Source organism: Helianthus annuus, chromosome 5 (genome assembly GCF_002127325.2).
Source record: "Helianthus annuus cultivar XRQ/B chromosome 5, HanXRQr2.0-SUNRISE, whole genome shotgun sequence".
Lineage (NCBI taxonomy): Eukaryota > Viridiplantae > Streptophyta > Magnoliopsida > Asterales > Asteraceae > Helianthus > Helianthus annuus.
The window spans coordinates 167,836,596-167,851,482 of NC_035437.2; the positions used below are offsets into that span (position 1 = coordinate 167,836,596).

The 14,887-nt window shown below is 34.4% G+C and overlaps 1 protein-coding gene and 1 long non-coding RNA gene across 3 annotated transcripts; both read left to right on the forward strand.

Moving 5' to 3' along the window:
• Window positions 1-2,839: 2,839 nt before the first annotated feature.
• Window positions 2,840-3,981, forward strand: LOC110943836. Its single transcript, XM_022185567.1, has 2 exons — window positions 2,840-3,638; window positions 3,716-3,981. Exons 1-2 carry the CDS (start codon window positions 2,840-2,842, stop codon window positions 3,979-3,981), a joined length of 1,065 nt encoding a protein of 354 aa, XP_022041259.1.
• A 7,814-nt stretch (window positions 3,982-11,795) lies between these two features.
• LOC118492397 lies at window positions 11,796-14,360 on the forward strand. 2 transcript variants are annotated; one of them, XR_004893566.1, is made up of 5 exons: window positions 11,796-12,126; window positions 13,231-13,336; window positions 13,655-13,717; window positions 13,804-13,838; window positions 13,917-14,360. It is a non-coding gene; the product is annotated as an uncharacterized LOC118492397 (long non-coding RNA). The 2 variants fall into 2 exon arrangements; XR_004893565.1 differs by having other exon boundaries at window positions 13,655-13,838.
• The last annotated feature ends 527 nt before the right edge of the window (window positions 14,361-14,887 follow it).

The window sequence follows — 14,887 nt, forward strand, 5'->3', positions numbered from 1 at the left end:
AGTTACCCGTTCGAAACGCCAAAAGCCAGTGCAATAATTATAAAGATTTGAAAATCTTGAAAAACAGGTCTCAGGCGGGCCGCGTAAAAGTAACAAGGGATTTAACGCGGGCCGCGAGGACAGGAAAGATATGGGCTCTGACAATAGGATTCAGGCGGGCCGCGTAAAAGTAGACTGATCTTTTACGCGGGCTGCGTCAATGCCCCAGATGCAGAAAAGTCGGACAGAAGCACTGTTGAGTGTTTTAACCAACCTTAGAGCCATTATTGAGAGCATGGGCGCCCCCTAAACGTCCCCTAGCACTCAGGGACAGTTGTTGATCATCCAAGAACATTTGTAGGCCTTGTTGTGATGATCTTATGCATCCTAAACTACTATAAAAGGCCATGATGTGCATCAATGTTCTTCACACCTCAAACTGCTTTCTTGATCACTTCTGGAGCTCAAGAACTCTCACTAATCATCCCTGGTCGTGCATAGGACTCTTGTAAGTGTGCTCCACCTTTCTTGGTTAAGTTTTTACTTAGATTTAGCTTAAAAGTCAATCCGTCGTAACTAACGGTTGACTTAAAGGTTAATCACAAATGGTCCAGTGATTAGCCGAATCAAAGGTAGTTATATGTTGGTAATTATGTGGGCTTTAAACCCTTAAAAGGGCACCCTCTGATTCCCACTCTAACTAGTCTAAATGTCGGGTCAAAGTTGCTTAGTAAAAGTCAACAGAATGCTAACTTTCGATTTTATGCATAATCAGTAATGTAGATGGCGTGTAACCTGTTTTAACACTCATATAACATGATAATAAGTATATTAACTAGTCTAAGCTTGATGGATCCGACCATTTACTGTTTTGACCCGGTTCGGAACCGAAAGTCGCAAAACTTTGACTTTTGCTTTGACTTCAGTTCTGACCCGTTATGGTATGACTTAGATATGCCTTAGGACTCTCTTAGGACCAGGTTACATGAGGATATAACCCTCTGTGACCGGTTCGTTGTTTGTCCGAGTCTTTTGCACATTTCCGTTAAAAGCTCAAAAGTTGACCATAACGCCCTTTTTACTTTAAAACGAGAATTTTGGACATGTGAAAGGGCAATAACCTTAGTTACTGATTTCTAAGCATGTTCCTAAAATTTCATGTCAATTCGAGGTCTAGAATAGGAGTTATGCTAAATAGCGCAATTACGAAAACTTTAGTAATTAAACGGCGCAATTAGCATAAAACCTATCTAAACCCAAATTTCGACACCAAACCTTTTACACACTGATGTAAAATAATATTTTGAGATTTTTAAAGATTTTTAATTATTTTAACCTGCTCATAACCTGCGGTTATGGCATTGATTCGGTAAATACCGAATATACCCTTTTCGGACATAACTTGAGTTCTACATGGTATTTTGACCCGAATCTAGTTGCTACTGATTTTAAATAATAAATAAAGTATTTTGAACTTTATAACCTGTTCGGGAAACTCAGATTTCCTGTAGAACTCGAAAACCTCTTTTATAAGCTTTAAAATGACCGAAATACCCCTACGGGGCGTATATTGGAATTAAACTCATTATGGGCATATGGGAAGGTATCCTACTGATACCACAACCTTTTTAGAGCATATTAACTTAGGAAACCTGTGTAGGACACTTACGGTAACCCGTTACGCCTTTTTACGCGCACGGTTCGGTTTATGTAACTAGTTTACATAAACTAGCCGAAACGGGTCAAACCTTATCATTTTTTACCTCAAAATCCAGAGTGTGTTTATATTATCCATATAAAACAAGTCTTCAAACTTGTTGGGTCCAAATCACATTCCATTCCCGGTTTTCGCCTTTCACGCGATTAAACCGTAATTATCCTTTGAAACTGACCGGTCTAAGCTAAGGCTAAATTAAAGACCCGTTAGGATTCTAATAGGTTGTTATAAACCTTTGTTCTAGAATAGGAGACCAGTAAAAGATACTTGCATTTGTTTGATTGAGGTTATTACTTGCTCAGATAAATTCTTTTAACTTATTTTCCGTTATACGGGCTTGGGTTACGGTATATAAAATACCGCTTGGTCAGGCAATTGACCCTAACTCATTAGTAGTTGGGTATTATCAATGTGACCCGTTTAAAAATTGGTTTTGTTGGCTTTATGCCTTTGGGAGCTTAATGACCATGTCCCGGATATCCTTGGCATCATTTTACGAAATGGCCACGACCTTGACACGCGGGTGTAGGCGTACACCCGACAATGTGTCCATAATTATAAAGGTGTAACCGTTGGTTTTCCCGCCACTGCTTTATGCTATGTGGCGTGTCTATTAACCTTAAACCCGGCACGACCCGGGCGACTGAACGCATAGTGAACATGTAATTCTTTTACAAGATTTGATTGATAAATTATCCCAAGTTATAAAGAGTTTGTGCCTTGTGCATTCAAATCAATTTTATTAAACCTTTTACAAAAGTGTCAGTTGAATGTATTTACCAGTGTAAACTGACGTATTTTCCCCAAAAAGATTAAATGCAGGTTCTACACGAAATAGGCTGGCCACTCCTTAGCATCGTTAGAGTCTCGCAAGCTTGGGATGCCACTAACTGTTGAACAATATTTCTATTTTATTTTGATCCCCTGTGTATTTATTTCGACTACTTGTGATACTTGGATATTACATTCAATGGTTGAAATATAATCTATCTTTATGCTTCCGCTGTGCATTTAAATATTGTGTGGTTTGACTATATTGTCGCCAACTACGTCACGGTAATCCCCCATCGGGCCCACCGGTGAAATGTGTGGAAATCGGGGTGTGACAATATTGGGTATAGAGAGGAGGATGATATGAGATTTATGTATAAATTGCCAGGAGAGGATCTGGATTTTGGGCTAAGACCACTGTTAAATGATGGCTATATTCTTGATCTTTTAAAGCTATCTAGAACTACTAAACTGATAGATGTGTTTGTAGAACATATTAGACCTGATTATGAAGGTTTGCAGTTAAGAAACCATGTAGAGCATGATGAGCATGATATCAATGAAAATGTAGATGATGTGGATGGCAGTAGTGCTGCTGATGGGGAGCACATTGTTGAAGAGATTGTAAGTAGTGATGGATCTGAAAATAGTGGTAGTGATGGATCAGAAAATAGTGGTAGTGATGGATCAGATGATAGCAATTTTGAACCTAAGGCAGGTGACTATGAGCAGGGTGATAGTAGTGATATAGATGAGGTTTTTAAAGGAAAGGGCAAAGTAGATGAGGTTTCTAAAGGAAAGGCCAAAGTAGATGAGGTTTCTAAAGGAAAGGCCAAAGTAGCTGAGGGTAATTATGTATCTGATGAAGACTCAGACTATATTATGGATGTTGATAACATTGTTGAGGAGTATGATGTTGATATGGATGATTTTAGGGCTGCTGTAGATTTTGATTTAAGTGATGATGGGGCAGACTTAGATATTGGAGATGATATAAACATGGATGTTGAGATTGACTTAGAAGAATTTGATAGCTTGAGTGATGATGAGAATGACACAAAGATGCAAAAGAGCATGAGGGCTCATAGGAGGAAGCATAAAAAACCAAAAGAACTGATGGTTGTCCTTTTTATCTTGGTCAAACCTTTAGTAATAAGGAACAAATCAAAAGGTTACTTAAAAAACATGCAGTGGAAAGTAGGAGGCAACTGATGATAGTAAGAAATGATACATCTAGGTTTCGTGTAGTTTGTAAGGGCTTCAATCCTAAACTGGTCAGGGCTGAAACAGAGGCAAAAGATGGGGCTGTTGCTGAAGATGTAACAAACATTAGGGGTAAAACAAAAGCAAAAGGGCTGGAAGTTGAAGATGTGACAGTTGGGGGTATATCTGGAAGTAAATTAAATGCTGGGGGTATATCTGGAAGTTCATTAAATGCTGGGGGTACATCTGTAAATTCAGCAAAAAGTGCAAGTGGGCTTAAAGTTAAACCTAAACCTAGAAAAGGGATATAAACCCTACATGTCCTTGGCTGCTGCACATATCAAAGAGCAAGAGTGTCGGCTCTTGGGTAGTTAAAACCTTCTTGAAAGAGCACATATGTTTAAACACAAGGGATGTTAGGCTCTGCACAGTCGGTTGGTTGGCTAGGGAGATAGAAGGTACTATTCGGATTAATCCTACTATTCCACTCAAATCCTTACAAGATATGATACAAAAGAAGTTCCAGGTAGAAGTTACTGTAATGCAGATGTTTAGGGCTAGGTCTCAGGCAACAAAGAGAGTTCAAGGTGATTATAATGTTCAATATACAATGCTTAGAGATTACTGTGAAGAATTGCCTAGGGCTAATCCTGGTACAACAATAAAAATTGAGGTTGAGAAGGAGCCTAATCCACATTCTCCAACAAGGCAGTTTAAAAGGATATACATTTGTTTAGCTGGTTTAAAAAGGGGATTTCAGATAGCTGGTAGAAATTTGTTGGGTCTAGATGGATGTTTCATGAAGGGGCCTTATCCAGGGCAAGTCTTAACTGCAATTGGTATAGATGCAAACAATGGCATCTACCCAGTAGCCTATGCATTGGTTGAGTCAGAATCTAAAGCTTCATGGACATGGTTTTTGATGTGCTTGGGAGATGATCTAGGGCTGGATCCCAACTCATATTTCACCTTTATAAGTGATAGGCAGAAGGTATGTATCTGATTTAATTGTTTACTTATGTAACTGATTTAATTGTTTACTTATGTATTTTAGCAGTTTAGTTCAGGTTTGTAATGGCTGCAGTTTACTTCAATATAATGCAGGTTTGTAATGGGTCAGTTTCTTTTAATGGCCAGTTTGTATTTTGGCAGTTTACTTCAATATAATGTATGTTTGTAATGGCCGCTTTGTACGATACAATCTATCGGCAAATTTACATCATTCATACCATTAACATAGTTCAATATAATGCAGGTTTGTAATGGCCGCTTTGTACGATAAAAACTATCGGCAAATTTACATCATTCATACCATTAACACCATCAACAATCTTACAACATTCATACCATCAAGAATCATTCAAATATCATTCATATAACACCATTAACATAGTTCCATTAACTAAACCAAAAATCTTACAACATTCATACAATAGCCACTTCAATCTCCTGTTCTCTTATTCATGAACTACAAACACTCGAAATAACCTAAATATGCATCATTTAACTACACACATAGTACAACATCAATAAACCCCAAGTAACACACAATAGCCACTTCAATCTCCTGTTCTCTTCTTCAAGCCTGCGGATGGAGTTCAACTGCCCTCTTATGATTCCTGCACATCTTTGACACAACTCAGCCTCAGCCCAAGCAACGAATCCACATCCCATTCCCCCTGTTAACAAAAAATGACAAAAATATGAACAAATCGCAGCTGATTATGAAGATGATGAAAGAAACCCAAATACCTGTCTATTGCAACAATAAAAACGTCTGCCGGTGTTCAAAGAGGTCCACGAGGTTCGAATTACAGTATGGGCACCACATGGACATTGCACCATTGTTGAAGATTGAAGGTAGGGAGGAGAGATGGTTTCCTTTGCTCAACTTAATTAGGATTTTAGGGTTTCTATGGATTTGGTTATATACAGGGTGAAAAGGGCGCCAAATGAGAGAGGGAAAAGAAATAAGAAAAAAGGGTTAATAAAAGGAATAATGAAATGACAAAAATGCCCTTGGCAGTTTTAACATATATGGATGGAGTTAAGTCAGTTAGACCAAAATGGCAACGATGAAACCTTTTTGGATCCAGATGTTAAAAATGCAACCTTTGGACTATACTGGCAAAATAGGCCAAACCACAGGGACTAAAATGGCAATTAACTCAAAAACTTATAATGTTAACCGTAAGTTGCTTACTTAACAAAGTTTTCTAAACCTAATTGTAGTGAACTTGACCCAAGTTGTAATTAAAACTTAAAATCAATCCTATATGTTATGAATGCATCATTTATAAGGTGACTTTCCACATACACAACTCCTATAACTCCCATATCTTTAAGTTCTTTTGTATTAATGTATATGCCTATATATAATGGCATTTGTATATGGTATAGATATCTCAATGAATAACAATTCTCTATTCTATCTTTCTCTCTATGTTCCTTTGATATTTGCGCTTTAGTTCATATACTAGTCGCTAGTAGGTCGTTGTTTCACAACACGTTATCAGCACGAATTGCTTTGAGGGTTGGATCATCTTGCATGAGGTAAATGTATTTCATTATTTGTTATTCTCTCACACATAAACCATATTGTAATTCATACGATATTGGGTTATTTCGAGATGTATATTTATTATTTCAATTAACTATGAATTGTTTTTTTTTTTTTTTTGAAATAGAGATCTAGGAATTTTGATTCAGTTTACAAGGTTTTACTTAGTGGTTTTATCAGGTCCTATATTAAACTATTAATTTTATTTAATTTACAGAATTCATGGAAAATATTTTGCTTTAGTTTTAAATTAAATATTTTTACATACTTGGTTGTTGTTTTTAGATTTGTTTGTGTATTCTAGATATAATATGGTATATTTTTGCATTACTTTTAAATATAGATCTAAACTAGTAAATTAATATCTTTAATTTTGGTTGAATTTAAGAGTGATATGTATACCATGTTCAAATCTTTAAGAACATTTTTCCTTATTGCTTTTGCTATTTTGGTTCTGACCACCCTGTTGTGCCATAAACGCCCAATGATCAAACCTGTATGTCTCCGGTGAGGCAACTACATCTATGTTTTACCTTATGTATTTGATATGGTTAACGATCTATTTACCACCGTTTAGTTTGCATTGCCTACATATTTCTCCAATGGAATGAAGTATAAAATGTATAATTTGTGTACTTAATTAATTTAAATGGATTTATTGATTTTAGGAGGTTATATACATGTTTAGCTTTGTTGTTTGAGTGAGGTTGCTAGTAAAATTAGATTAAAGTGGTTGGTTAAATACATATGAATAGTAACTGTAAAAATGGTTTCTTTGGAGTTGAAACACCATTGCTTTTAATGTTGGTATAAATCATATTTGAAATTATTATTAGTTTATCATATGTACATACGCTTGTATATGCATAGAGACACATTTTATTTGGAGATTGTCATTTTTCAGTTTGTTGTCAAAGCATACTAGCTTATTGGTGACAAATATTTAATTTAATTAAAAAAAACTGAGTGATTTATAGTACCGTTGACATTTTAATATCCATGATATATGTTTTGCCTTTACTTGGTTGAGTATAACAATTAAAATCTTTTGGTTCTAAAGTTAAGAGCTTTTGATTTAAGTAAAAAAAATCATGTATCCTTTTAGTTATATGAAAAGTCGAAAATTTATGTCATTTGATTACATTTGCATTAATATGATTAGTACACATATAACTATAATTTATGTATAATCTCATGGTGTCTTATATGTGGAACTTGATCCACATATTAATTATTATAAAAAAATGACTTATTTGAAACTAATAAATAATCATGTGTTTGAGAACTTGATAAAGAAAATTATTTATATTCAAGGTTAAGTGAGATATATTTGTATGTAAGATAAACCAATGATTGTTTATTTATTATACATAAAATATATATTTGTTTGTAGTGGATGGGCAAAACATTTTATATGTAAAGTTCTATTATATGGTGTATAGAGATCAACTAATAATATTTACATTCCCTCATTCTCTTATTCTTCTCTTTATATTGCTAATAGGTTTAGTTGTTTCACAACACGTGCGGCCCACTTTTTTGGCAGTGTAATGGGTTTGGGTAACGGTTTTTGTGGTGGTGTTAATGACGCACACATTGGTGGTGTGGGGTTTTGGCGTTGTGGCAGTGGCCGCGGCGGTGGATGTGAGTTTTTCGGGTTGGTGTTGGTGAGGGTTGTTGTGGGTGGCGGTCGAGCGGGCAGTGTAAAAAGTGTTTTATGGGTTTTTAATAAAGGAAAAGGAATTTAAACAACAACAAAAGACCATAAAAACTGGCAAAAAATAGACAAGATCTGGGCTAAACAGGGACTAACCCGTTTGATTATGGGTTTTGATTAGTTTTATCCACTAACTGAACGGACTCATATATTGGTTTTATTAAAAAGAATTATGCGGCGATTTTGTAGACTATGTTCTTCGTGTACCGGCAAGGTTTCGGTGACGTCCTCGTCTCTCCGGTGACGACTATGTTCTCCGGCTTATGTGCAACGTCTGTTGTAGGTCTGCTCTTCTTTGAATGGGAGGATGTAAGGGCTTGATTATATGTGTGTGAGGGAGTAGAATAGAGATGATAGCTTAGGTTTTATCGTGTCCTTAAATTTAGAATTGTTGTGCCAATTATATGGTGTAAAAGCATTTGATTGTGATTCATCATAATCATTAAAAGGAATTTAATTAGTTCAACCAAAACCGAAGGGAGTTGCCGGAACATCCGGATCGGTCGTCGGCATTCGAAACGAAACGGCAGGTTTGGAGTTTTATTTGATTATAATAAAGTTTGGTTGATTTGGCATAAAGGGCCCCTAGACTTTTAGAATTCTTGCAATGATTAATGCTCATTATAACTTTTTTTTTAAAACCTTTTATTTATAACCCAAATATTATACAGAAATTCTATCCATTTTATAAAATTGTTTTTTTTTTAAACAACTGTTTCTTTATATAAACTCCAAGACTAACAGTTTTTTTTTTTTTTTTTTTTTGTGTTTATAGCTTTCACAAAATAATAAAAAAAGATAAATTCACTATTTTATTTATTTGCTTAGGATCCGGTTTCCAAGTCGGGTTTCGAGGATCCGTTTTTTTTACGGATATTACAGTCTCCCTTACTTTAGGAGATTTTGTCCTCGAAATCTAAGAGGAAGACTTTTGGAAAGATGTTATCGCGGAAATCAGAATGTTAATCCTGAATAGTCAAAGCATAATAAAGAATTAAGAATCTTGGATAATATATCGTTCAAAAGCGTGGATTTTGAAGTCTAACATGAATACATGAACATGATTAAAATAACTTTGTTTCCATTATGATTTATAGTCTCGGATTACAAATTGAAACGAAATAGAATACAACGAGAATGGAAAGTACGACATGACTTGCTAAAATAAGAAAATACAAAGACGCGGAGCGTTACAGTAACCCCTATTTATGACTCACTGAGTTGGAAACCAAGAAAGACTACTCAGGAATTCATCCTTAAGCTGGTTCTAAAAGCATTTGATAAAGGAGAAGTTGAATCCGTTCAGTTTGGGTTGGGGGCCTTATATGTTAAAGCTTAATTCAAATCTAAATCTATATCTACATCTATACCATCTAATAAATAAAAATAACTGGAGATACATGACATGATTATAGTCGTTCACAACTTGTGTTTTCTCGTTACCCTCTAATATAAATATTAGATAATGATACTAAAGAATATACATTTTAGGTAATTAATATAAATTTAGTTATGATCAATTATAATTTCTCAAAAAACTTATCAGTTTTCAATAATATATTTGCATTACCTATAATTTTTATATATCTTATTTCAATAATGGTAGTTATTAGTATTGCGTGGACACTGTATAATCGATGTAATTACATTTTTAATAAAAATTTCTAAGTAAACTTCTTTTTTTTCCTTAAAAACTTCTGAGTTAGCTTTTGTTTTGCTTCCTGTAGTTTGGTCATTTTAATGGTTTTGCTCCAATAGTTTAAAAATAGTCATTTTCCTCTCTGATCTTTCGAGTTTGTCGTCAGTTTGCTCCCTGGCTCTAACTCAGTTAAACCGTTCAATTAAAATAGGGGAATTTCGGTAGTTTACTCCCTGACTCTAACTCAATTAAAACGTTTAGTTAAAAGTCGTGGTCGGCGGGTGGTAGTTGCCGGTGGTGGTGGATGGTTGTGGATGGTGGTGGCCAGTAGAAAGAGTGGTTGGAAAGATAGGGAATCAGAAAAGAATTACTTATATACATGTAAATAAACAAGTTATAGGTTTATTTAGGTGAAAAGACTTATATGCCCTTGCTTTTATCTATAAAATTATCAAAATACCCTTCTAGTTAATGGATTTTTTGGATGGAGTTAGATGCGGGGAGCAAAATGACGATAAGTTAGAAAAATCAGGAAGGAAAATGACTATTTTTAAACTATTGGGGCAAAACCGTTAAAATGACTAAATCACCGGGATCAAAATGTAAGTTAACTCAAAACTTCTATTCAAGTCTTCAAATATCACCATGTTCAAAATTATGTTAGTTAAAATATTTAAAAAAATAATTAATGACAGTAATTGTCTTTTATGAGTGAATTCTAAATTTATTCCAATATTTAATATGGTTGGGTGGTTTAAATGGTAAATAAAAAAACTAATATGTCAAATAATATGGTTGGGTGGTTTAAATGGTAAATAGAAAAACTAATATGTCAAATAATAAAAAATAGGTGGTATTTAAAAAGTTCAAGTTTTAAATTAATTTTTTATATGTATTTATAGGTAAGGATAGGACGTTTTCTTACAACGTGTGAAAAGTCTATGCAGGAATTGTGTTTTTTAGTGTTAGCCATGAAGTTTTAGATTGTTTTACCATCGTATTATATAAAAAAAACACCAAATACAACAATTTAAAACACAATGAAATATGTCATGAGTATGAAATTTAAAACACCATACGAAGAAAGTTAATCATTGCGTTTTAAATTTGATGCCTAGAATATATATGATTGTGTTTGAAATTGTTACGTACGTTTGGTGTTTTTCTAAATATACTATGTCAAAAGAATCCAAAACATCATGCCTAAAACTTAAAACACAACGCCTACACGGACTTTTAACACTTTTTAGTAAAAAATTTCTTTGTAGGCTAACTCAATCTACCCTATATGTATATATCTATAATTGCAATTTCAGTTAATTTAACGGTAATAAGAGGATAGTTAACAGAATATATACATCTGAATTGAAATGTAGTATTTACATATAACATTTAATACACAGTTAAAAGAAAATATAATTGGCCTGTAATAATCTCACCTAGACCTTATTGGCCATTAATAATCCCACCTCAGAATATACCCCCACCAGTCCCACCTTTCACCTATTTTTCCTACAATGGTCCCCTGTTAAAAAGACTTAACGGAGTTAAGGTTTTTTCCAAATTACAAACATATTTTTAGGGCTTTTGATTAGAACAACAATACGAGTCCATTGATGTAAAACTTGCCTCCAAACGGTGTTCCAAACGATGAAAACGGCGCTTCAATTCGGGTGTTTCAATTTCCAATCAACCAAAATCAAGTCACTTGGAGTACCATTTCGAAGTAAGTTTTACATGAATGGACTAGTATTATCGTTCTGATCAAAAGCCCTAAAAAATCCGTTTGTAATTTGGGAAAAAGCTTAACTCCGTTAAGTTTTTTTAACGGGGGACCATTGTAGGAAAAATAGGTGAAAGGTGGGACTGGTGGGGGGAATATTCTGAGGTGGGATTATTAATGGCCAATAAGATCTAGGTGGGATTATTACAGGCCAATTCCCCTATTTTAAAAGTTAACTTAATTAATAGAATATATATCACTGTCATGTAAAATTCATTTTTTAAAGACATATATCTTGACGACTTTACAGATTACAGATTACGTTATATTTTATTCCAAACGTGTGATACACGTGATTCTAAACTAATCTACTACTTCTAATAAAACAAAATAAACTTATGCCACATGGCATGTTCTTAAACCTCTAATTGCCACCTGTCCTCCCTCGAGCTTCTAACTTTACAAAATCCCGCTCAAACTAAAACCCTAGAAGAAAACACGCGCATAGATGGCTCTGTTCCTTCTCCTAGAATCTTCTTTCCTTTTGGAAATAGGTAAGGTTTTTTCGTTGATATTTTTCTTTTACTCTTCACCTCTTTCATTGTTTCTCTCTGCAACTCTTCACCTCTTTAGAAACCCTACAATCATCTTATTCACGATTCATCTTATCCTCCAATCCATCACCTTCTTCAATTGAATACTGGCACTCATAATCGATGAAGGAATACGTGGGGCTGTGGTGGTGCAGATCTGGTTGGAAAAACGTTTTTAGATCTGAATAATCAGCTTTCTCCACCTGCTGAAACTTAGAATGATGGTATGTATACCTAACTCCTAAATCCTGTTGATTTTATTTTCTAAATTACGTAGCCAATTTATCCAAGATTAATCATTTTTCATTACATTTGTGCGTATGAATTCGATACACAATCAATTATCTATTGCTTTTATTGTTGAGTTCTTCAAATCGCGAGAAGTTACATAGTAAATTTAAGTTTCGAAGATATCGTGGATGTATTGTGCAATTAATCTGTTCTGTTGTGGGAGAATCACACACAATTAGTGGAATATATTTGATTCATATGTGTTGTACAATTAATCTGTTCTGTATTCAAACAATGAGATTATTTGAATTTCTGATATGTGGAAATGAGGTGTTAATTTATATAAAGTGTATTGATGGATTGAGAGTTTCATTTCATGCCCTAATTTTGCTTCAATTGATAACTTACAGAAATTCAATTTTGTTTTTGTTTGATTTCATTTTGTTTCACTGAATTCGATGAAACTAGAGGTATGACTTGATAAGGATTTACATGAACGAGTGAATGTGAAATGGTGATTTTTTTAGTTATTTGGTTTGGGGATAGTGTGATGGAAAAGAATTTGTGTTTTTTCGACTTTGGCACGCCTTGTGACCGTGTTTAGCGTGAACATATTTTTAGTCTCTGGGGGTGGGAGGGGAGGACCACCGGCCAGGGCCCGATGTCTCGAGGGGCACATTTTTTTTTATGAAAAAAGCTCGATATGTATATGTAAAATATTTTTTAGTATGGTACACCCATACAAACACCAACATAGGCCCCCTTACAAAATTATTCTTATGGTTTAGATTAGTTATTAACCCTTTTGTCATTAGATTTAGACCTTTAGTGAGCTTAATACCCAATTTCATTAAGGGCTAAGGGCACAGTTTTTCGAGCTCGGACAGGGTACACGAATTCTTAGGGCCGTCCCTATCAATAGCAACACCTACTTATTATTAAGTTAATCCAACCCACCATATAAACTTTACATATAATATTTTAAAATAATATCCTTGCTTATAATGTTTTGCCTTCGCTATTTAGTTAATAGTTATATATTTGTTTTGTTAACGAGTTTGTCATCTTGGTTTTTAGTTTTTTTTTTATTTCCGCAGGTAGTTCTACATTTAGTGTTAATTGTTTGCCATGGCGGTCTAATAGACCGATCTGAGGCAAATGGCTTGGTCGCATACTGGGTAAAAAAGACAAGTTCTTATACAGGTATTAAATGTATTAAAAAAATTATTTATCATGCTTATGTTACTGTTTTTTAGCGGTTATTGGATGTTCTTTACTTTAAAGTTTAATGAGCATATATAATTGATCCAAAGATTGATTTGTGTCAATCCAAACTCGAATCACTTCAAATGGACCAAAGGGTGCAAACAAGACTAAAAATTTTCTATTAAAATTCAGACTTTAAACCACTACTTTTGGTACAGGTTTGTGGATCAATGGTGAAATAAGAGCAACCACATGCAAGGCTAATAGCTTTATACCCACGTAATTTATTCCATGTTTTTGTTTGATCGTGGTTAGGTCTTGCTGAAAGAGCTAAACGTTTTATTTCGCCTTGATAAAAGAAGATAGGATCGGTTTATGGTAACTTCAAGGAAACAAGGATATTTAGATAAAAAGAATACTAATTGAAAATTGCAGTTCTTTTGATTGTTTGATATGGTATACAGGTCATGAAGATCGAAGTACAATTCCAATTGTCAAGGTTCTTTACTCACTTTGTTTGTCATTCTTTGTAAATCATGTTGCTTTCTAATTTACCGCATTCTATTCTTCTTGGCAGTTAAATGATGATAAAAGCCCTCTTCAAAGAACATTTATTCATCAGGTAATATCAGACCAAATTCATGACACATTCTGCAAGTGGCTTTGTGTTTTGTTAATCAGAAACTGCGCATATGGGCTCAACTATTTATTTAGCCATAACACATTCTGCAAGTGGTTTTGTGTTTTGTTTAGTGATTCTTTTGATAATATATCTAGATGTTCACCTACAATACGTTACCTGTGATAAGGAATGTTAGCGGAGGTCTAAACCTATAATGTATATAGATTATAGGTTAATTTTATAAGAATTACAAACTGTTTATGTATTGTATATATATACGTGATTATTTTTGGAATAGTGGATTATTATGTATGTATAGTGGCCATTTTGTGTTAAATGACTTGGTAGAAACCACCATATGGCTTCAAGAAGCTCCAGTTATAACAGTTTTCAATATTTATGGTTGTTTTTAAGGTTGCACTTGACTCGAGCCAGCCTAGCCCGTTGGCGTTGGCATCTGATTATGATACCGGAAGTCAAACCACAACTGGCAGTGTCACACCCCCAAATTACCACCTAGGGTATGTCCCTATTGGAGGTGCAACGATCCAACAAAGAGCCACCAATCATATCAAACACAAGTTATAATGTATTAAAATACCCAATTGAAAGAAATGTATCGTTTGAAAAGTTAAACCAAAACCAAAGTACTGAGCGGAAGCATAAAGGTATAAGTGTGTAAATGTATCAAAACCAAATCAAAATAACTGTTTATTATGACCATAACCACTCCAGCAACATCAGACAGCAAGCTCCCAAGTTCCTTCAATAGTTACCTACAAGCATGTAAACAAGTGTGTCAGACTACGCTGGTGAGTTCAAGGTTTGTGTTTGTTTACCAAGTTGTGTTACCGATCATGTGAGTAAAACAGTTTACAAGACGTTATGTTGTTTGTTGTTATGATGTTTGCTGTTTCGATGTTGTT

What these genes read in the sequence shown, in the direction of transcription:
- LOC110943836 (XM_022185567.1), top strand. Translation starts at nt 2,840, where the DNA reads ATGTATAAATTGCCAGGAGAGGATCTGGATTTTGGGCTAAGACCACTG. An exon ending in AATAAGGAACAAATCAAAAG is followed by an intron (nt 3,639 to 3,715) that starts GTTACTTAAAAA and finishes GGTTTCGTGTAG; the next exon opens with TTTGTAAGGGCTTCAATCCT.